We start from the raw sequence: 22,461 nt of genomic DNA on the forward strand, positions 1-22,461 counted from the left end.
TGCGCCCTCCACTTTACCAATCCCAATTTTATACAACACCACCTTGCCCAAACCCGATTGTTCACTTCTTTACCCCCTCCTCGTTGGTTGGCACCTGTACAAATATTTCCAACAGAGTGACACGTCTTCCCATTCTGTAATCAGTTTGTTCCCATTGTTACCATTGTTTGATCACGCTTTCATTTAAGACCACCAAACTTCCTACAGCCTTGATTACTTCCCCACATCTTTCAAATCAGCTGAAACCTCATTAGGCGAAAGTCCTTTTGCCCCGGCCTGCACGTTTCATTTGCAAAGCCAAGCTATACAGTGGGCTATGACGCAAAGCAGCCTTATTTAGGAGATCAACGTAGAAGGGATTTTGATGCCGAGAGTTAGGTGGACAGCACGTGTAAAACGGCAGTATATCTTGTATGAACAGTAGGAATGATGGTCAAATGTTACTTTCCGTTTTCACTAGGAGAATATCTGCGGCAGGCCAGGTCTGGGATGTTTCCTGATGATGATGAGGACACTGTGGACAATTCAGAGGCCCAACGTTATAGCATGGTACAAACTCCACTCTGCTCCTTCCCTGCAGTGATTGGCTTCAGTCATATCCATACAGCAGTAAAGGGGTATCATATTATGTACCACAGGAACTTGTCTATAAATAATGAATAATGAAGTCCTTTACAATTGTTAATAAGAGCGAGATGGCATGACTGTAGCAAAGCTGGTGGTGTCTAAATTCCAAATTCAGTGATTTAGACCAGTTGTCCTCAAAGCGCCTTGATGGTCCAGGTTTCATCACTGTGCTTATTGGAATAGAACGTGGTAAATACTAAATCTCACCTGTCAATGCGCCTTGAGGTTTGGAAACCACAGTCCTTCATTCGCTGTTCAGCTAATGAGCCCACCTCACTTTTGCCATTAATAGATAACCCCTTTAAACAACCGTGTCCTAGAAAGACAGGTTATATATTTAGCAAGGGAGGATATAAAATATATACTTTTTTCAGTATTAAAAGGTGCGCACACTTTATCATCAGAGCTGCACTAATTATTTACTGCAAGTTTGCAAAAGCCGCTTAGTGACCAAACAGTTTCCTGCACATTAATGAAAACCAATAGTTGATGATAAAGAGAACATGACCCCGGATTATATGTAGCCAGTATGACCTTGTCTAATTTTTGGTGTAAAGGAACCTTTAATGATGCATGACGCTTGCGGCAGGGGTCTGTGGGATGCCTTTTTCCACCTTTCAGTTGCTTTCCTTGTCTCCTAAAGATGCGTAGGACCAAGCGCCTGCTCTCTGTTCATCCATTTGACTTTGAGATGGATTCTGAGTACTCGGCTCAGTCTCGCAGGCAGTCCGTACAGCTTTCTCCAACTCTAGAGCAAGATGTTTTCCAGGTATATGTGGGGTGTGGTTCTGTCTCTGATTTCTTCTTCCCCTATTTCAGCTTGTTCCACCTTATGATTTATGAAGATTACTTGACATGTAACTCCTGTGGTGTTTTGAAGGGTATGACCTGAAACATATTGAAAGTAATATTAGTTGGTGGAATCTCATTCTATAATCAGGAAGACAGAACAAACAATTCAGCTGTGACACCGTGTGCATTGGCTTTATAGCGAAACATTGTGTGGCGTCACAGTGTTTCTTAGCCCAAGTGGAAATGTTTTAGAGAACTTTTGTATTACCCTTTCCTGTAGTCATTCTCTGAACACACCAGTTCTGGGAGAGATCCTGCCCAGAAAGAATCCCTCATTGCCGAGGCTGAGCTGGCATCCATGTTTCACCATCTGCTCCAGGAGCAAGGACAGAATGTCGCCCCTCCGGATCAAGAGTTCAGCACTGAAGTCCGTGTAACCGTCAACTCTCGTCGTCGTAGCCTTGAAAACATCAAAAGGTCTAGTAAGTATAAGAGATTAAAGCTAGATGTCCAAAAGTGATGTTTTTTGCACGTTAATGCTCTGAAGCTACATCATTGTCACACCACATTATTTCTATGGAGTACATAGTGTCAGCAGGGTCAAGTGCAAGACACATGTAGGCACAGTAGTAACTACAAGAACATACATTGCATGTAACCAAAGCACACAACATTTATTAATGCATCACACACCATTTCATAAAATCACCAGACTTTGGCGGGATGATGGGGCTTAATGGCAAACCGGTAACCGCTTCGGCCTGCATCTTTGGATTGAATTACAAAAGAGCTGAACTGTCTCAAATATGTTAGTTACTCTGTAAAATATCCATCTTGTTCCGGAAACTCACTGCACCTCCATTAAAACACAATTCCAGGGAGTTGTGGAACTGGAGGAAAACTAATGGGGAATTGGGTGGCGCAGGTTTCCTGCAGGTTGTGTTGGGAAGATTAGCCCCCTTTTGTAGTTACATTTTAAATTGATCTGTTCTGTATGGGAACATTAACACATGACGATATTAAGGGATTTATACTAGCACTTAGGTCTTGGAAGATACATGATCGTCAATCTGACACATATGGACATTTTACATTAACCATAATAGCGCAGAATTTTATAGATTGTGTTATCGTTCATTTAAACGCACCAGCTGCCAAACACCAGCAGAACCTTCGTCTTAAAACACGTAGCAGACTTGTGTTCTAGTTCTTGGTTGACTGAGATATGAGAAGTGTGAGATATGATCTTGTCTTTATTTCCATAAATTATCCTGCTATTTACTTTATCTTTCAGAAGTGTGTGTTGCTTTTTTCATTGGTTGCCGAGTCCTTTGAAATGACAGGATTCAGTTTTAACTTGGTCAAATAACCCCTCGTTTTCTTCTCCTTCCTGCCTTATCTCAACCTTCAGACCTTCCTTCTCTAACCGAATCCTCACCTAATTACCCACACCCAGATTCCCAACTAACTCGCACCCGGTATCTCCCTAAAGGCAGTCCCTCCCGTGCACCTAAGGGGTCCCAGTATGCTGGGGACATGGACACATCTGAGGATGAAAGAGGTGCTGTTCCTAAAGCTCCTCCAAGGCGCAGGAGCCGGGCATCCTCCCAGGAGAATGTGCATCATTCCGCTCCTCAGGTAATAACTTCAGCTTGTGATTTGTTACAATCAAGGATCCGCGTGTTGATTTGAATACTAAGTGCAGGGATTTCTTCCAGAAAGCTTGTTCTAAGAACCCATTATATATGTGTTTACATGCATTCTTATGTATATAGCGTAAACAAGGTATACTTAGTGCTTTACACTTACGATTACAATAAAAGGTATGAAGTAAGTGCAGTGCTTATGGAACCTTAATAGGCACAATAGATATGTATACACTAGTAATTCCCAATACACACAGTTTACGGTATTAATATTTATCTAACCCTAGTTACATCAACATGATCTGATTCTCTAACCATGCAATTTTCCGGTGCTTTTTGACCTGTCCTCCAAGCTCAGTCTGTGATATGGTCATGGCTCTTCTGGAGTGTACCGGTCAAGGTGTGTGATTAGATGAAGTCATTAGACTCCCTTTTCATTCAACACTTGCTAATTGGAAACGCTGCTAGGGTTCACTTTTGATGTAAATGATTTTCGTTTTCTCACTTCTCTCTCAAGCACCTTGAGGTCTTTGTATATTTTGTTAATTAGATTTTGTGTGCCTTGTTCTTGCATTCAGTGCCTCTTGAAGCAGAGCTAGAGATGAAACATCATCTTAATGACTAATTACTATTAAATAAGACCCTCTATGACAGGAAACGTGCCAAGTAGCCCTTTCGTTTCTCTTGCCTGGAAGCAAAATAAAGTTTTCCAAAAAACATAATTTAAATCTATAAAGACATTTTTGTGATATAATGCTTTATTTGTTATGCAATGGTTGAGGACCATTGAAATGTACGTGAACTCTCAGTCACATCCAGTATTGACGTGTTTTAAAGCACACAGCCATGCAATGTTCATAGACATTGGCAGTAGAATACTACAACTTGGAAAATGATAATGTTTAGTGCCACCTGGTGGTAAGACAGCACCATGCACCTATATGAAGAATGTATCATCATCATCATCTACATGGAGAAGTAGCATCCAAGGAAAGGTGATTTATATAGTGGATAATATTTTTTCTATATTGCAGTAGACTGTATGTATATTATTGCTTTAATCTTTTTTTTTTAAATTAAATATAAACATTTAAAAAGTTAATTGATTAGTGAGTTGCAGGTGACCTGCATACAATATTCATTATGAATAAATAAAATAAGGGGGTTTTTATAACTTTGAAATTAATTGCTTTTATTGAGATTTGCCTCACACATCAGTGTCACAAAAAAAGATGCAATGGTTAACAGAGTCAAATTGTTTTTACTATACACTGGTTATGTATCACTACATCATAGAAAATATATTGAGAAAAGAATACAAATAAAAACACGCTCTGTAAATTTAGTCACTTTATTTTTTTTTTTTTTAAGTTGTAAGCACAGATTTACTATACATATAACTTTGTGAAGATGTTGCTTTCATGAGGCATACAGAAATGGAATATAATTGGTGTAGATACACAACTAAGCTCCTTGAAGCTGTAATATAGTCCACAATCACACTTTGAAGCAACAAAAGCATTACCCGTACTTGGGTTACACTTGTAAATTTAGTAAAAACAAATGCAATAATTTCTGATTACTTTTAAAAACAATGTTTGAATTTTGTACGGAAACTATTCACTATTCAACCATACAGATTATTTGGTTTAATTTGGAATTCCCAATGTGGAAATCTAATATTTAACTTGTCGCAACCATGAGTCAGAGGAGCTTTCTCGTCTGGTCTAAAGCACTACCAGGAAAGCTTGGCCAGTAGATGACATTCTGTTTCATGCTGTGTTAGCTGGTAAAAACCATAAACATTCTTTATTTAAAGCCATGAAGTTAAAGGGATGCATTATTATAAGTTACTATTCTTATAATCCATGTGTGTCTGGGCTGTTGTTGGCTGGTTGGTTGGTTTCGTTTCTACCCAAAGGCCAATTTTAGTCTGTGTAGCCCTTTGAGACTAGATGATAGTCTTATACCAGGCAGGGGAATGAGCATGTTTAATAAAGGGAATATTTTCAAGATTTGGTTTTTTAGTTATAAAAAATAACGGTGCCTTCACAAGATGTTTGTTACTGCCTTGATTGGACATTTTTTGCTGGTGATGGGTATTCTGTGCAGCTGTATAAGACCCGCTTCTTTACTCCACATGTTTGGGGTCTGCTCATAACATGGTTGGAGTCCTTCACAGTGATCTTAGAACCTTTGGTAATTGTAGTGGTGTATTCTTTTGTGGAGGTTAGAACTGGTTAGATTTTCATCTAGGCAATATGGTCATACTTTAGCTAATGCTTGCAATCTGAGCAAATTTTATTTCACATATGCTTTATCTCTCTTTACTGGGATCTGGGATCTGTAAGCATGACTTTACCAATCTGCCTTTTGGTGATGGGATCCTACTTATTTGCTCCTCTGTCACAGATTTCTGAACTCAATAAACGCATGTCTGCCATTGAACGCATGTTAAACCGTCTTGAGGAGAGAATGTCACTGACTTCAGATGAGGTAACCATACTGTAACCTATTGAATCATGCAGAAAATCTACAAATGAATGAACCATTGTGACCCTGCCTAACCTTAGTCCTTAGGCCCTGGAGCACACACAGATGCTGATCTGGAGGAGGAGACCCTTAAAAGAAAGCTAGGAGAACTTGCCAGTAACATCAGTGATAAAGGAGGGTCATCGGATGAGGAGAAAAGCTTGAAACGAAAGTCATCAACGGGGTCTTTCAAAGATATAAACGCTGTTCAGTCTCAGAAGGTAAGGAAGGAATTAAAAAGAGAACTCAAGCGTTGATTGTCGATTATGGTCAAGTACATTATACCCAAGAATGTATTTCTTCTGATACTGTCTATGTATATAATTATAAATGCTTATTTGCTGCTTTATTCTAAACAAACAGAAAAAAAAAGATACACAGGGCATTAAACCTTAATATAAATGCAAACCATGGACTGTCTGTTTTGGATGGTGTTTATTAAGAAATAACAAATGTGACAAACCAGGGTTCTAGAGGCAAATCCCTGGTGTATTTCACTTCCTGTGAATTTACAGAATACCACCAGAGTTTATGTCGGGGAAGCATTTTATGCGGTTGTCCTATTGTCTTGTCTTTATTGACACCTTGACTTGTATTGACACTTGATTGAGTAACTTGCTCTGAAATAGGAATACCAACGGTAACATACTAGTAGCAAGCACCAGATGGGAGTCATATATATGATGCCAGAAGGGTAGGAGGGGATCAGCTTCAGACTATGTAACTTTAAGAATCTACCTTTTCATCCATACCTTTTTGTCCCTGAGACAAAGGGTCAAAGCATAGGACTCCTGGGTACCGATTTAATGGGATGTGATATTGATATTGTTGTCTGGTTGGTAAATATGGTGGTATGGATTATGTTTTCCTTATAATAAATTCCCCATTTTTATAATTATGGTGATTATATAGGAATTTTCAAATAATCTAGTAGTATTAGGCTAGTGAAATGCTATCAGGAGAAGGCTCCTTTTGGTACTGCTAAGTGCACCACCACCGCCAGCTTGGCCTCCTCTGGCACCCCAATCAACTCCACTCCACACCATGGATCTATACATCTATATATAACCTGCTTACCTTGATTGGCTTCATTTCATTACTGTATGCAAGCAGTCCTATATTATTACCTGACTCTGTTGAGCACCTGCCCCCTGTTTGAAGAAATCCTTCTGGCCCTGCATGAAGTATTCAGACCAGTATGGGGCCTATTGTGCCCTTGGACGGAGCACCCCTGAAAGTTACCTTTCTGACCCTGGATTTCTCAATCTATAACTGTGCAGGAAGGGTAGAAAAAGAAGAAATATTCCTAAAAAATATATATTCACATATATACATCTCAAAGAATAGATCAGCTGTCGACATGCAGGAACTCTTCTTTCTCACAATTGATGGCACAAATTCTGCTCGCTCCTGATCCTCCAATGTCCAATTAAAAGCAATCTCACACCCTGCAAAGCTACCATACGCTTGCCTTTCCAACATTTCAGGTGTTCAAAGTGTTATGTCTGTTTAAGGGATGTGGAAAGAGGTGGTTGGGGTCCAGGTGTTTCCTCCAAGCCGCCTTACAGGAAGACCAACCTTGCGGCATCAGCTTCTCCCCCACACCGGAGTTGAAACAGAGCATATGTGCAGCGCAGTTGATTTTTCAGCTCCCTGGGCCAATCAGGGATAATCAGACCATCTCTCGTCAACTGACCCATGACCCCGACTGCTCCAAAAAGCAGGACAGTGTGCCAGCTACCCAGGACAACGGGACAGTGTCTGAAAACCAATTAGGAGGCATGCATATTTACACGTTATTCTTTGTGAAGGTTGCTAATATTCTTATTTTGTGTCTCTGGTTCCCTTACCAGTACTGTGCCACAATGATGGAGTTGGCACAACTGGGTTTATTCCCACATATGCAGATACTTGATTCTGCTGACTTAAAGATGCCAGCTGTCAGGTACATAACTAAACAGATTTTATCTGAACCCCAAATAGATATGTAGAAAGACAGAAAATTCTATAACTTTGAGAATAATAATCTTTAAACCCTACCATAACAAATGTATTTATGTTTGAAGATTCAGCCCATCTGGTATGCCTGTTATTCCCCGTTGTAAAGACTCAAAACCTTAACTGGCCCGTTTTATAGTCGGAATAGACATATGCCTATTCAGTGCACACTGTTATTGTGTTAACCTCCACCACTTCTACTCAAAGAGTGTTCCCCTGCCCTCTTAGATTAAAACCTCCTTACATTACATCTAAGGACCAGAACCAAGGCCAGATTAAGATTAACCCCTTAAAACGATCACTCTTCTCTGTGACGTTAATATGTGATATATTGTAATATAACCCAGTATGATAAGAGAAGCATCTGGATCGGAGTATTCCGCAATCATAGCGTTGTTTTATTTCTAATGCTCATCCTACAGAATAACATTATGGATATTAAACGTTCCAGTGAGCAAAGGACTGTTGCTGGTGAAAATGTTAAATCAACAACTAATGAGTTAATACTAATCTCAAAAAGTTGACCAGAACAAGAAGGATTTTTCTTGCCTACTGGTAAAAAAAAAAAAAAGCAAATAATAACAGGAACACCTCCTCTTCAGCCTGGTGTTGTAAGGACCTGCTAATGGCAGCTCTCTCTTCCCACCATAAGAGATGATGCCTTTTGTTCTAGGCGTAGCGTAGAAGATACTTCAAACAGATCAAAGTGCCTCTTGAGCAGGGTCTTGAGGTTGGTTTTGAGAGCTCTCAAGGAGCTGTGCCAAAGCTGGAAAATTAATGCAACTCCAGCCCTTTCTGCCCCAACCATACGCAGCTCTCTTCTCTTTAGTAGAGAACGTCAGCAGAGGACACTTCTTCAGTATCAGAAATTGTAGAGCCTTGTTTCATGCTAATGGATCCCTTTAGCTCTTTCTACAAAGAAAAAGAAGCGTTGAGTGTGTGATCTGTGTGTTTGTGGGTTTTCCTTCATTGTTTCTTATAATAGTAGGTCACAGGCATGTTTCTGTTCACTCGTTATACCTAGTGTATGTTTTTCTTAATAGAAATGTACTGACCTGTAGGTGGTTTGGAAATGATGCATGTTTCTCCAACACTAGAGTACATGCAAACAGGCTGGTTTAAAGTTTGGTTGCTTTTAGGTTGCCCTAATAGTGTATTATTTCTAACAAAAGTGCACTTCACTTACTCTTACGTCAAAACACCTCAACGAGAACCACTATGTTGATGGCATGGGATAGAGTGATTTCCATTCTTTTACATTTTAAAAGTGCATGTATCAATGGGAAACCTGAAGAGCTGGAAGCATAATATGGAAATCTAGAAGTGTTTTAGAATAGTTTATTTATTTGTTTTGATTTTGTACCTTTGCCATTTTTAAGAGCAAGTGTAACGTGTCCTTGATCATATATTAATAACAACCCCACAACAAAATTGCCCACTGTTGGAGGTTTGTGGTTCTCTGCTCTGATTGGAAAGTAATTTCTTCCATCTGCAGAGAACAGCGGCTCAGGCTCTTTGTGACATCACAGCCAAAATGCTGCGCACCATTAACGCTACAGAGCACGCCATACAGGAATCGTTGGGGGACGAACGCCAACAGGGCATCATCCCTAGTGCCAAGCCAAGAGGCAGCAGGGAAGCACAGACTGAATTCCAGAACCTTGAGGAAAATGTAAGGATGAGGAATAAATCTGCTCTAGAACCATGTGAATAGCGTGTCCATATGCCATTTCTTTTTGAATACAGCACAACTATGTATCTAACCTGAAGGAAACAAAGGGAGAGGCTACAATCCCAAATAAATTCAAATGATAAATCCAAGCGTAGCTGGGTGCTGCAACGCCAAAAGGACCCGGTCCAGGTTCCAAATTGCGACACAAAAACCGATAGTTGTGCCAGCCGACAGCAGTATCACACCAGGAAGTCCATGCATGTATAAAAAAAATATAGTAAATTTATTAAGCGTCTGTGGACAATAAAATCGAAAGGAACAACAGTACGTGAACCTAACCTGTACTTTTTGCCAAGCCCTTCAACTGGCCAGCAAAATCTGACTTGTCAACTTTCGGTGTTTCACCAATAAAACTATATTATGTTTATATTATGTTTATTTACCCATGGTGGCTCCTGCCACCCCACTGCACAAACCTGTTTATATCTCTGGGTCGATTCATTGCATCCATTCCTTCCAGGTCTCCTTTAGAATAATTTACTCTCTTCGGTTTACAGCTTTCAAAGAGACAAACCACATCAATGCGTCTGTCTCGCCCAATGCTAACTCTGTGTCTCTCTTCATCATCAGTTTTCAAGGCTCCCAACTGTATAAAGTTGTATATTAGGGCCCTTTTTTCAGGTGACACTTCTCACTCTCCACTTCCAGCTCATACGTCTTCAGGTTCCCACAGCATGTGTATTATGTTTTTGCTGCATCCCTAGGACCATCATTGCCAATGGTAAAATGTATCTGTGTTTCTATGTGTTTTATTTAAGACCGGCTTAGCAGCTCTGATTATAGTTTAAATATTTAACATTGTAATAGTAAAACTTACCAAAGCACTAAAATAATATCAGGTTCCAGCCATGACGGTTTGCAGACAGGGCTGAAAAAACACCCAGAATCCAACAAGTTGTCCTTGTTTTATTGATCTCTATGGATGTATCGATGGACACATGCCTTCTTGGCTCTTAAAAAAACATAATGCGTATTTTCTTGTGTGTAGACACGGTTCTGTTTGCATATATACAAAATTATGTATCTTCCAACAGCCACAAACAATATAATTTAGGTTATTCTTTGTAATCGTGAAAATTATAGACATGGTTTTGTTAGAATGCTATTTTAAGGGGACGCCACTATGCAATTGGTGAGGAATGAGATATTATATACAAATCTTAATTCCTTGTCCAGGTGTATGTGGCAGCAGAGAAGGCATATGGACTAGAGAAGAAGCTTCAAGACCTGGAAGAGCGAGCCCGTCACAGCGGCACCACCGACTCCGAGCTTTCAGAATTAGAGGTCAGCGTGGCGTCGGCAATTGCACAAGTGCAACAGACGGAGAGTGAGGTGGGGGCACAGTACAAAGCAACAACCAAATACACTAAAAAAACACTATAAAATAATCCTAGTCTAATCATATTTCCTGGCGTTGTTACAAAAAACAAAATCATATAGTTATGAGTTTGCATCAAAATGGAGTTCAAGAGAGTAAGTCTAAAAACTGGTCCTGGATTTAAAGAAATTAAATCCAGGACTTTTTAAAGAAAAAAAACAAAAAAAAAACCTGAGGGCCAAGTGATTACATTCTCGGTGCAGATGCATGTCCCATCTTTGGCATTTGCCCTCTATGTGCATATGTAATGATTTTTTAAAGGTCCTTTAAATATATATATTTTGTAAATCATGATGCAAATATCTTTTTAACAAAACAGGTATCTCCTTTAGCAAAAATATTAGATGCTATTGAAGCGTATATTGGCTAATATTATTGTAATGATTTATTTTACAGCACAGAAAAAGTCACATTGAAAAATAAAATAGGAATATTTTTGTTGTTTCTAGGTTTCAGATATTGAATCTAGAATAGCAGCTTTGAGCGCTGCAGGACTTACTGTAACCCCTTCAGATAAAACGAAAAAGAAATCAAGCCCGCGGGTAAGAATATAGATACTTTATACTGCTAACAGGTTTATATTGCGTATTAAGAATTTAAATTAAGAATTTAAGTACCAAACCCATTATATAGTGTTTTCTGCTTTAACTAAGATTGACAAAAAACAAAAAGTATTCCTGTTGCTCCATAATGGTGCTGTTCCACATCTATTAATGTATTAGGCATATACATTTCTGCATATCTGATATTTTATACTTTCGTCATAAGGTTTAAGGACCTTTCCTTGCAAGCTTTTGTGTCTCATGACAATTAAGTGTCCTCGGCAAGACTAGGAATGCAATTAGACAAGATATACAATGCAATCTTGTTTTATGTATGCATACAATTGTATAAAATGCACTAAACCTTTGCATAAAACCAAAGCTTTTAAACATATAAAACATCATATTTGTGTCTGATGTTGATTTTGGTGGTTGGTGGTAGCCAGTTTGTGGTACAGTGTGATCTGTGTGGCTGACAGTGGTATATGTGACTGAGTGTGTAGTAGGGCAGTGTGTTTGTGGTAGTGTATGTGAGGTTGAAGGTATTGCGTGTGTCTATTTTCTTAATATATTTTTTTCTTCTAGGTTTGTGCTAATGCCATTTCCCGTAGTACTGAACCATTCATACCATCACCTCCTGAGGGCTACAGCTTGACTTCAACTCCTAGCGAAGCCAAGGTTAGAAATACCGTATTTGCTCGATTATAAGACGAGGTTTTTTCCAGAGCAAATGCTCTGAAAAATACCCCTCGTCTTATAATCGGGGTCGTCTTCTAATAAGACCCCAAAAAAATGCTGGCGCCATGCTGCTTACCGGTCGCGAGCAGCGTCTCTTCTGTTAGAAGCAGGGCAGGAAGCTTGCAGCGTCCTCACAGAACTCTATCTCCCCCCTCCCTCCTCTGAGGGCGGGGCCAGAGAAGTTGCTACAGCCGGTCCCCTGCAGAAGTCTGCGAGTGGGAGATCTGCAGTTCAGGTGAGGGGGTGGGGGAGGGTTTTTGAGTATGTGTGAAGTGTGTGTGATTAAGGGAATGAATGAGTATTTAAATGTTTGTGAATGAGTGTGAGTGTGTGTGATAGCATGGATGTGTAAGGGGGGTGGGGGTTGTAGCATGGCATATGGAGGCTGTAATCCCACTGCTATCATCCCCAGGTTCCAGCATGTACTGGCTGCCTTGGCTTGATAGGAGTGTGATTGCTGTTAGCAGTTTGATATATATATATATATCAAACTGCTAACAGCAATCACACTCCTATCAAGCCAAGGCAGCCAGTACATGCTGGGTTAAAAGGCATATCATGGGGCTGAGTGGCATATAGGGGGTTAAAATGCATTTCTGGACCTCCAGAAATGCATTTTAACCCCCTATATGCCACTCAGCCCCATGATATGCCTATATACCTCCAGAAATGCTTTATACCCCCCTATATGCCACTCAGCCCCATGATGTGCCTTTTAACCCCCTATATGCCAGAGTGGCATACAGGGGTATAAGGCATATCATGGGGCAGAGTGGCAAATATGGGGGTATAAAGCATTTCTGGGGGCAGAGTGGCATAACTGGGGGGGGCAGGTTGGCAAATAAAAGGAAATTTAAAAAATATATTTTTCTCAATCATAGCTTTTATTAAACATGAAAATAATTTACATTAATTAATATTTACTGGTAAAACTTTTTCCCTATAGGGTAGTCTTATATTCAGGCTTTTTGTTTTTTTCCTAAATTAATATTTTGATTTTGGGGGGTCGTCTTATAATCGGTGAGAAGTTGCTGGGGCAGGGGTATTGGACTGGGTAGCGAAAGGCAGTTTAATACTAGTTGCTCCTCTTTGTACAAGGCTTTGGACCGTGTAAGATCTCAGTGCATTGTTGGATTATACGGTTTGGCACTGTGGCACACATACTGTCCTCTACAGAAAGGAGGACACCTTTTCTGTAGAGGTTCATTACATGTATGAGGTTCAGTATAATTATAATTTAAACCTTTTCTGTATATAGTGTTACAGATGTGATGATTTATTGCAATGCATTTTAAGGAGGGGTAAGTATTTGTGAGTAGATCACCTTCCTTGAGCTTAATTATTTATAAATTAATTGTTTTATGTTTTTTATGAGTTGTCTTACAGACTTTTTGAGTTTATCTGCCTCTAAAAAGGTTTTTTTCAGATTTATTCTTTATTTTTAAAAGTAATAGGGTTATAATGTTAATATAATCAGGCCAATTCAAATATGTTTTATATTATGTGACTTGTGTTTGTTAGATCCTGTCGATGCAGGAAGCCCTAAGGAAAAAGTTCAACATTGACACTGAGGTGCCAGGTGAGCAGTTTTTCTGTGAATTACTAAACACATATATGAGTTTAGTTATAACATATAGCTTAACATATTGGTACAATGTATAGCTGTTACTAAAATTGTACAGTGCTGCAGAATATCTGGGCATGTAATAAATGTTATATATTGTGTAATAATTACATTATTAAAATAATAATGTACTAACAACGTTAATAAATTACAACCTGTTCTGCACCTTAGCTGACGTTCAGCTGTGACATGTACGCAATTAATGATACTCTAAGAGCTAGGCCTTTCCTTTTCAATATTTTTGAAGACAGACCCATTGAAATGACCTACATGTTTCCAATTAACCTTCTATGTCTGTTTTATCTCATAGCGATTACCACAGTTATTACGTTCCTTACAGTAGCATGTCTGTTAAAGACAAAGGAGCACAGCAGGGCAGTACTAATTTAACCCATTTACTATTGGAAAAAACATGTATTTCTACTTGTTCCGCAGTTTAAATAATTGGTAAAACTGGCAAATAGTTTTTTTTGACAAACTCCCAGTAAGACGTATGCCTTATTTGTAAAACATTATTGTTACCATTTATTGCCGATTAACAGGGGTTGCCATCATAGCTTTTAGCATTGAAAATGTTTTATATATATATATATATATATATAAATATATATATATATATAAATCAGAACTACTTATTGCTTGTTTTCATTTGTTTAGGAGATATCTTGTTTGAGAGTAAAGAATGAAAGGTTGCCAAAGGTTGCAAAACCAGGTTTACTTAATGACTTTCCTATTCTGAAGCTCTCTTCCTTCTCCTCGCCCCCACCCTGATAAAGTCAATGGCACTGAGCTATAGGTAGGAGAAAGCATAACAGAGAGGGATAAACATGCAACCCCTGAGAAAAGGAAGTCAAGATGGCCGTTCCCATGGCACTGACATACAGTGGAGTTCCAGTATATCTGTAAACACCACAACATGTATTTGTTTAGTGTAATGAAGTGACAAATGTACTGTTTGGGACCAGAAATAGAATTACAGTAATTTGCAAGTCAGAGCAGCCAAAGTACAAACAAGGGTAATTTGCTCAAACATTTAGGAAACACTACAGCAGGCCAAGTTTTATGTAAATTGCATGAACAATATTTTGAAGGCGTCCCATGACACCTAGACATACCTTTGTTCAGGCGACAAACACTTTACATTCTGATTTCTGTTAATTGGTCTTTAAAGAAGACTGTCAAAGTAGGAAGTCCTTTTCAAAATGTTTAGTTCCTAGGAAGCCTTATGGAACGTTGGATGGACCTTCCTACATAATATAATTCTAATTGAATTCTAATTCTAGTTGTTTCAGATTATTTATAATATGGTGTAGCTGTCCATTGTATCCAATGCTTTAATCCTGTCATTGAGGCTTTCAATCTATGTTTCTGTACCTGTGGTATACTGTAACTGTACTGGAGTAGGAGGTCCTTTAAAGTCCTGTCATGCAAATACAAAAGGGGTACACTGTTTTATATAGAGGACCCCGTGTAGGTGCAATGGTTGAGTGAACGTAGATAAACACTACTTTTAAAATGCGGAAGATGCGCCAATAGACCATAGAACTCACATTCTCATATGTTATCAAGTCAAATTGTTTTGAGAATGTTTTCAATGAATGTAAGAAGGTAGTACATAATGATTTTAATAGTTGTGGATCTTGAATGTCCATACCTTTTTTTGCCCTCATGTTGCAGACAGAGCATGTATGAAGGAAAATAGGAAAAGTTCATGTTCCCCGACGAGAAAGAAATGTTGCTACTCCCTTATTAATCTACGTGGCCACCAGAGGTTAGGTTTGGTATTAACACAGTGGCTTTCTTGTTTCAGATGGTGCTTTTGAAAGAAATGCTCTTTACCGTGGCTCACTGACACAGCGCAATCCCAATGCAAAGAATAAAAAGGTTGATCGTATCTTTGCGGTAAGAATGTAGAGAGAGAGAGAGAGTGATAATGTTCTAATTAGAAGGCGCCCAAAAGCGTTAATGTGTAAGACAAATACATTTGTTTGCAACTATAATGGGCAATTGTTAGGGCAAGTTATTTGTTTTTTATTTATTTGTGTTGGGTTTAGGATTTGGACAGAGTATGAGTTATATTAATGATACATGCTGACTTATTTTATTTCTTTTGTCTTTGTAGAGACCTGTTCTCAGCCAGCGATGAAGCTCAGATCCAAGATTCTTCCAACCCAGCTGGTCAAAAACGTATATGGTCAAAAACGTGTATATATTTTAAACCCTTCTAGAGTTAGAAGACTGAGCTTTCCCATGACGACTGTTTATGGGTTCCAATGATCAGCATAGGTCTGAGACAAGCATCAGTGAAATAAAATAGAAAGGGGAAAGTGAAACAATGAAAATGAAAAAAAAAATGAGATGCAGGAGATTTTTGTGGGCAAACATAGAGACCTTGATGCTGCGTGTATCTGCTTTGTCTTGGCATATAACATGTCCTACTCTAGATATTACAGCTGTATATTCTCATATTTTATAGTGATGCATTTCATTAATGGACAGGGCCCAGTTAGACTTATTTAATGTCAGAAGAAGCCCATAATTTATTCTTCTGGTATAGGAAGGGTGAAATGTGCAGTATTTGTCCCCTAACTTTCTGATATAATGTCAAACATTAAATAATTAATCGTGCTTGTTGCATCTGGCTAAATGTCATGCTGAACAGCTAGAAAGACCAAAGAACACTGTAATGAGAAAGCTGAAACCTGTATCTGTTACTCCCTGGCATTATTCATATGCGTTATACCTATATTAATAAAAATGTAGACATTCATGTTTTGATTCACTTGTATGCAGTGCTATTCACCGAACAATTTCAATAAAGCCTGACCTTTACTCACATAACCACATGGGTGCTTGTCACTGAATAAAGAAATCCATCAGGGATTTTTCATATTTAAAGTAGACCTGTCACTTAATCACAGAGTCACATTAATCAATGCAGCCTAAAGCAATATATACATTGTGTTAACACTTTTTTTAACATGGCTTATGGACACTGTTAAATTCTGTATTACACCATGAGAATCGTTGCCCTGTTATCCACAAAGACATTTTAGACAATTGTATGCTTCCAACTTTGTGGCATCAGTTTAGCAAAGTCCCTCTTTTGTTCCATCATGACGATGCCCCTGTGCACAAAGCAAGGCCCATAAATACATGGTTTAAGCCCTGGCCTTAACCCACTTGAACACCTTTAGGGTGAATTGGTACTCCGAACCAGGCCTTCTTGTCCAACATCAGTGCCTGACCTCACAAATGCTCTTCTAGATGAATGGGCAAAAAATGAACAACAGAAACCCCCAAAAAACTTGTGGAACGCCTTCCCAGAAGAGTGGGGCTGTTATAACTACAAAGGGGAGCCAACTACATATTAATGCCCATGATTTTTGAATAAGGTGTCCAACAAGGTCAAATAGGTGTGATGGTCAACATATACATATGTTTGGTGATAAAGTGTTGTACTGACTCCTGACAACTTTTTAGGGTGGCACAGGCCCTTTAACTGTTAAAATACATGAAGATGTGATGATGATTATTGAGAAAAAGTAGCAGCCTGCATGCATCAACTGCAGTTATATCAATACAGAGGACAATCCGAAGGACACTCAAAACTCATACCACACAAGATGATAGTTACTGATCACAGAAAAGAGTTCCTCCGAGCTTAACGCTACAGCTGTCTCTGTGAAAAATTTGATGGGAGCACAGAACAAACTTGGTGCCCTAGCTATAGTGGCCCAGTGCCTACTGGCTCAAGAAAATTTCCGCACCTGAAAACCGTTGGCAAGTTGCAAACTAGAAGATGAAACAGAATAGATTCAAGACATGGTCTCAATTCAACCTGTTTTCACCCACTGAACAGAAGTAAAATGTGCAAATGAGCCGGGCAAGCGAGAGGTTCAGCATTTTCCAGAAGCCCCCAAAGCCATAACTGGAACTGAGGGAAGCCAAGCTTCTTCCCATCAGAATACCTTTACAGTCATTTGTCTACGGCCACTATCCTACTGGAAATAAATGATTTAACATGTTTTATGTACAAATAAATGGTATGTCGAGGTTAATACTATAGACAAACATTGCATACTTTGTTTGTATAACTGGGAGTAACAGGATCTATTTCTATAATAGGGACAAGATAAACTTTTTCATGTAGATGACAATCTCCTGTCGTATCATTCTTTTATAAATACAGCTAATAAGTGCAGCTTTTTATATGAACTATGTTAGCATTTGGGTTTCAAATCCTAGGGTAAATATTGTGACAACCATTGGGTTCCGGTAGGTATATGCGCTGGTTCCTTAACTGGAAACTCTTTACAAAATAGTTTTTTTTAGAAATGTAATTTTTGGGTACACAAGTGAAAACCTTGATATGTGAGAACATATTCAGGCGGTATAATGAGCTTTGTACGGACTGATTAGCAGCCAAGAATGAGAGAACGGATCTTTCTTGTGCTTTTCATTTCTGACAAATGAAAAGGCAAGGAGATAAGAGAATCACATGTGAGTCATTAAAAGCAAATTCTTGAGTTGGTTGAGGGAAATTATCATAATGGACTTAGGGGCTAGGTAGGTGAAGGGAGGTTGTGAGTGTTGAGAGAAGGTCTGTTAATGACGTCAGGGCAGGCAGCAAATATAACCAGTGTGTGAAGGGGATTAATTTCAGACAAAGCCCTGAAGGGAGAGAGAACCACTGACCGAGAGACTAGGTGAGTATATTGGTTCATGGAATACTAATACCTAGATTATTGAAAGCCGGGCCATGAGTACCTCTTTAGTCTGTCAGTTCTAGTTTTGTCATACCCTTTGAATGTATGGACTTTAAGAAGTGCTGCGTAATTGTTGGCGCTATATAAATAAAAGATAATAATGCATGACTGCAATGCATGGAGAGGTGGGATGGTGGCTCATTTGCTCTGGACTACAACTCCTATCAGGCTCTGGTGACCACTGATGATGACTTAAGTCTGTATAACAAATGGACTGTTTGGGGTTGCCTGAAAGCGACAAGCATAATACTCATATATTAAATGTATACAGTACTATTGCAATGTACAATACCTGAAACTGATCTAGGCACAGAGAGCATCTAATGTGTGGTGTAGTAAGGAATATTGAATTTGAATTATGACTTCCAAGTTAGCATTAACACAAATATTTAATAAATGCTACAGCAATTAGAGTGAATTTATAATATTGGCCCATATAATATTCTTACACTATATGCATTTTTCTACTATTATTTAAAACCATGGTTTGAAGTATTAGTGAGTCATTTAGAATGAGAATTATTACTGAATGTGTATTAATTGGAGTATTTCTGAATAATGTGCAGTGAGATATATATCAGTATACATGGAGCATGAATGCTTAATGGTTTGTAAGTATGTGATAATGGAGCCCAGTGTTGTAATATGTAGTGTTTAATAACGTAAGTGAATGTGACGATGCACAGAGCTCTAATAAATATTTAATCTCGGATCAGTTTGTAATGATGGACCATTGATTTTTCATTCATTTGTAATGTCCGGAGAGTATGTAATTATGGGTTGCATAAAGTATGGTAAGGATTGTTCTCTTTTATGATGAATATAAAATGTCCAGAAATCTTGACATCCTTTACAGTGGGGACTGTAAAAGTAAATGATTTTCAGTAGCTATAGCTTGTGATGTGTTTATATCCCTGTTTGGTGCTTTCTTTCTCTTTCTTTAGTGCGTGAGTTCTTTACTTTCTTTCTACATTTTCTTTTCTCATATGTGCTGTTTCCGTAGCCCTGTTTTTGGATTTTCTTGCTTGCTTTTTACCTTTTATTCTTTTTCTCTCTCTTTTTTTCTCTGTTCCCCATGTGTGTTGTTTTCATGATCTTTCATTTTATTTAATTTTTTTCTGTAATTTTCTCGCTTTTTTTTTCTCTTTCCTTTTCCTTTATGTGCTGTTTTACTAGCCATGTCTTTTTCTTTGTATCATTTCCTCTCTCCTTATTTTCCTTTCATTTGCTTTACTTACACCTCTCCCCTCTGTCATTCTCTTTACTGGCTGTCTGTGTGCTTCAGGATTCATTTCAAAATCCTAAATCTTACTTTCAAACCATAGTGGTTCCTCTTCTTACATCTCCTCACTCATCTGCTTACATCTCCTCACTACCTGGTCTCTCCACTCATCCAATGCTCTCCGTATGTCCTATGCTCTGTTTTCTAGTTGTACTCTTGAAAGATTGGCTGCCCCTATTCTCTGAAATGCCCTCCACCGGTCTATCCGTCTTTCTCCCTGCCTTTGGTCCTTCAAAAAATCCCTCAATCCCCACTTCTTTAAGTATGCCTAGGAATTTACACATTAACTCCCTTCCTCCCATCTTCCTTTATCTCACCTTTCATAGTCCCTCTCCTGCCCTTGTCAAATACTTATACTAGTGTGACTGCTCTATCTTTAACAGCGGCAATTTTACCTCTTGGGTAATATGCCCTGACCTTCTGTAGATTGCAAACTCGTTTATTGTACACCCTCTCATTGTCTATTTTCTGACATATCCAAGCAGATGTATAATGAGGGCCTTGTCAAAATCTTTAGGAGGCTTTCCTGGCAATTTTCACGACTTAATTCCCTTTACAGGCTGCCTGGTGCCCAGCAGCATTTCACCTGCCGAGAGCGGGTACCTCAGGAGTAGAATGAAACCAGTGTGTGCCCTGATCTCCTGCTTACTGCTGCTCTGCCTGGCACTGCCCGAAACTCACACTCGGGTGCTGCAGCCCTCCCTAGACATTAGAAGTGAGTATTCGATGGGAATAGTGGCCATTAAAGAGAGGGCATAACAATATCACTACAATTGGCATGGCTCCGGGTATTATAATTATCATATACCGTGCTTGTAAATGTGTTTAAGTGATGCTGTTACATTCATATAGTACACATAAAAATAATTATTTTAGCTTTTATCATATTAAAGGGACAGTAACGATTATATTATAAAATGGGATTCCAGTGAATTCAGTCCCAGCTCTATTTTATTCCTTTTATCTTATTTTTATCCGGTTTTATGTTACACAATTGTTAGCTCCATATTACTCTTTTGTTGCTATAACTGTGCAAATGAGTTGCTTCAATCAAAAATTATATAAGTTAGAGATTCCTAGAGTAAAATAAAAATAGAACAAAAACCATATATTTTGAAATTTTTCTCCTCAAATAGCACTCGGTACCCAATGGGTACGATGATCGGGCTCTGAATACTAACATTCATTTTGCTTCTGAATCATTCTAGGTCTGTTCCCTAAAATGGCTTCTGCAGCCCAGAGAAGGAGCGGTAAGTTTTACTATATACAGTTCTGGACTTTACATTTCAGAAAGAAAGAAAAGGGCAATATCTCAATGACAGTAGTAGATCTCACACATGGGAAATACAGTGGAATTAACATACTTTTATTTACGCAGTAAATCCATGTTAGCATATTTGCTTATATGCATACCTGAGAACTCTTAGGGTTTGACCCTGATTCTCTGCGGTTTTTGCCCTTCAGGGTGAAAGGGCCGATTCTTAGGGTCTGGAGATCACTTCTTCCCATTCTACCCCGCTGTGATCACATCTAAGACTGTCAATTGGTTCTTTTGTTACCAGTGTGCTATAGCTGATATCCCAGCTTGATGACTCAATTAAGTGTATCTTTATAATGACGATAATCATCAATCAACGATAGCCATTTGGTTTACACATTTTGCAAATCACTACATGGAATCTTCATGATGGGCTATGAAAGGGTTAATATTTCAAGAATCCCAGGGTTAGCTCATTAAGAAAGCTCCCAGGTATGCTTATATGTATACATAAAATCACAAGGCAAGTACAGAAACACATATTTTAGAAGCTTTTTATTGTTGCATCACTTAATTGTTAACAAATTTATGTTCAACAGACCCTGATATTGACCCCTCGTGGTACACGGGCCGTGGGATCCGTCCAGTGGGGCGCTTTGGGAGGAGGGGTACCGCGTGGGAAGAAGCCCAGAAATCCATATACAGATCCCAGGGACAGACATGTGTCCCCATACAAGAAAGCAATGAACTCATTGAAGATAACTGAGAGCTAACAGTGTGTGTCACCGCATCTCCTGTCTGTATATATATATCTATATGGTGTCTTCATAAAAAAAGCTGCACAGCTCCTTTAACCTCCTCAATGCCAGTGAGCCGCATAAATGCTGCACAAAGCTGTCATATTACCTTCAGATGGATTATTAATACGAGCAAAATATCACACATTGGCTAGAAATGGGGTACAATGGTCCCTTAGCATTATAAATTCACCTAGACATCTTGGTTAGGGGTTCTGAACTATGTTTTATTGTTATTGTCTGAGTGGTGTAGATTATGTAGGATTATTAATCCAAACATAACACTCCAGGTGTTAGCCATCTTCCCTGCCTGGGCTGGTTAAATGTCAGGTATCATCATTTTACATGCAAAGGTTTGAATCCTATGAGGATTCCCTTCTTATGCCTTTAGGGCACTGAAGGTATTCGAGCAAGTAATAGTTCTACGAGAACGAGGTGGGCTGAGGGTGACAGAGTTGTAGACTGGCAAGTGCCCATCTTAAACTTGACAAATCTCTCTGCCAGTCCAGGCACCATGGGTTTACCAAAGACAGAACCTTAACTATATCCTTCCCAAAGTCAATTCCAAGTACAGTAGGTGGAAGGGAGATTCATCTAAGGACCTTGAAAACATAAACCCCCATAAACATCTCTCACCTCTCTCACATCTGTCTCATGTCCTTACAGTCCTGTTACTTTTATATTATTATTGCACTTCATATCCTTTGTTCCCATTGCAAACAAAAATACCGTGTTTTCTCTTTTCA

At 38.8% G+C, this 22,461-nt stretch overlaps 2 protein-coding genes across 2 annotated transcripts in view; both read left to right on the forward strand.

The window, feature by feature from the left end:
• Positions 1 to 16,450, forward strand: part of MLPH (melanophilin) — a 34,136-nt gene extending 17,686 nt beyond the window's left edge. Inside the window, exons 6-18 of the mRNA XM_053471674.1 lie at positions 461 to 549; positions 1,271 to 1,396; positions 1,700 to 1,901; positions 2,831 to 3,057; positions 5,478 to 5,561; positions 5,639 to 5,818; positions 9,091 to 9,267; positions 10,504 to 10,659; positions 11,155 to 11,247; positions 11,833 to 11,925; positions 13,507 to 13,564; positions 15,420 to 15,511; positions 15,732 to 16,450. Of these exons, the coding sequence (XP_053327649.1) occupies positions 461 to 549; positions 1,271 to 1,396; positions 1,700 to 1,901; positions 2,831 to 3,057; positions 5,478 to 5,561; positions 5,639 to 5,818; positions 9,091 to 9,267; positions 10,504 to 10,659; positions 11,155 to 11,247; positions 11,833 to 11,925; positions 13,507 to 13,564; positions 15,420 to 15,511; positions 15,732 to 15,755 (1,601 nt within the window). The 3' untranslated portion in view covers positions 15,756 to 16,450. The remainder of the gene's footprint in view (positions 1 to 460; positions 550 to 1,270; positions 1,397 to 1,699; positions 1,902 to 2,830; positions 3,058 to 5,477; positions 5,562 to 5,638; positions 5,819 to 9,090; positions 9,268 to 10,503; positions 10,660 to 11,154; positions 11,248 to 11,832; positions 11,926 to 13,506; positions 13,565 to 15,419; positions 15,512 to 15,731) is intronic.
• Positions 16,451 to 18,273: 1,823 nt separating this feature from the next.
• Positions 18,274 to 21,868, forward strand: PRLH (prolactin releasing hormone). Its single transcript, XM_053471765.1, has 4 exons — positions 18,274 to 18,318; positions 20,220 to 20,375; positions 20,869 to 20,910; positions 21,518 to 21,868. Exons 2-4 carry the CDS (start codon positions 20,276 to 20,278, stop codon positions 21,682 to 21,684), a joined length of 309 nt encoding a protein of 102 aa, XP_053327740.1. The 5' UTR covers positions 18,274 to 18,318; positions 20,220 to 20,275; the 3' UTR covers positions 21,685 to 21,868.
• The last annotated feature ends 593 nt before the right edge of the window (positions 21,869 to 22,461 follow it).

This window comes from Spea bombifrons, chromosome 7 (assembly GCF_027358695.1).
Source record: "Spea bombifrons isolate aSpeBom1 chromosome 7, aSpeBom1.2.pri, whole genome shotgun sequence".
Lineage (NCBI taxonomy): Eukaryota > Metazoa > Chordata > Amphibia > Anura > Pelobatidae > Spea > Spea bombifrons.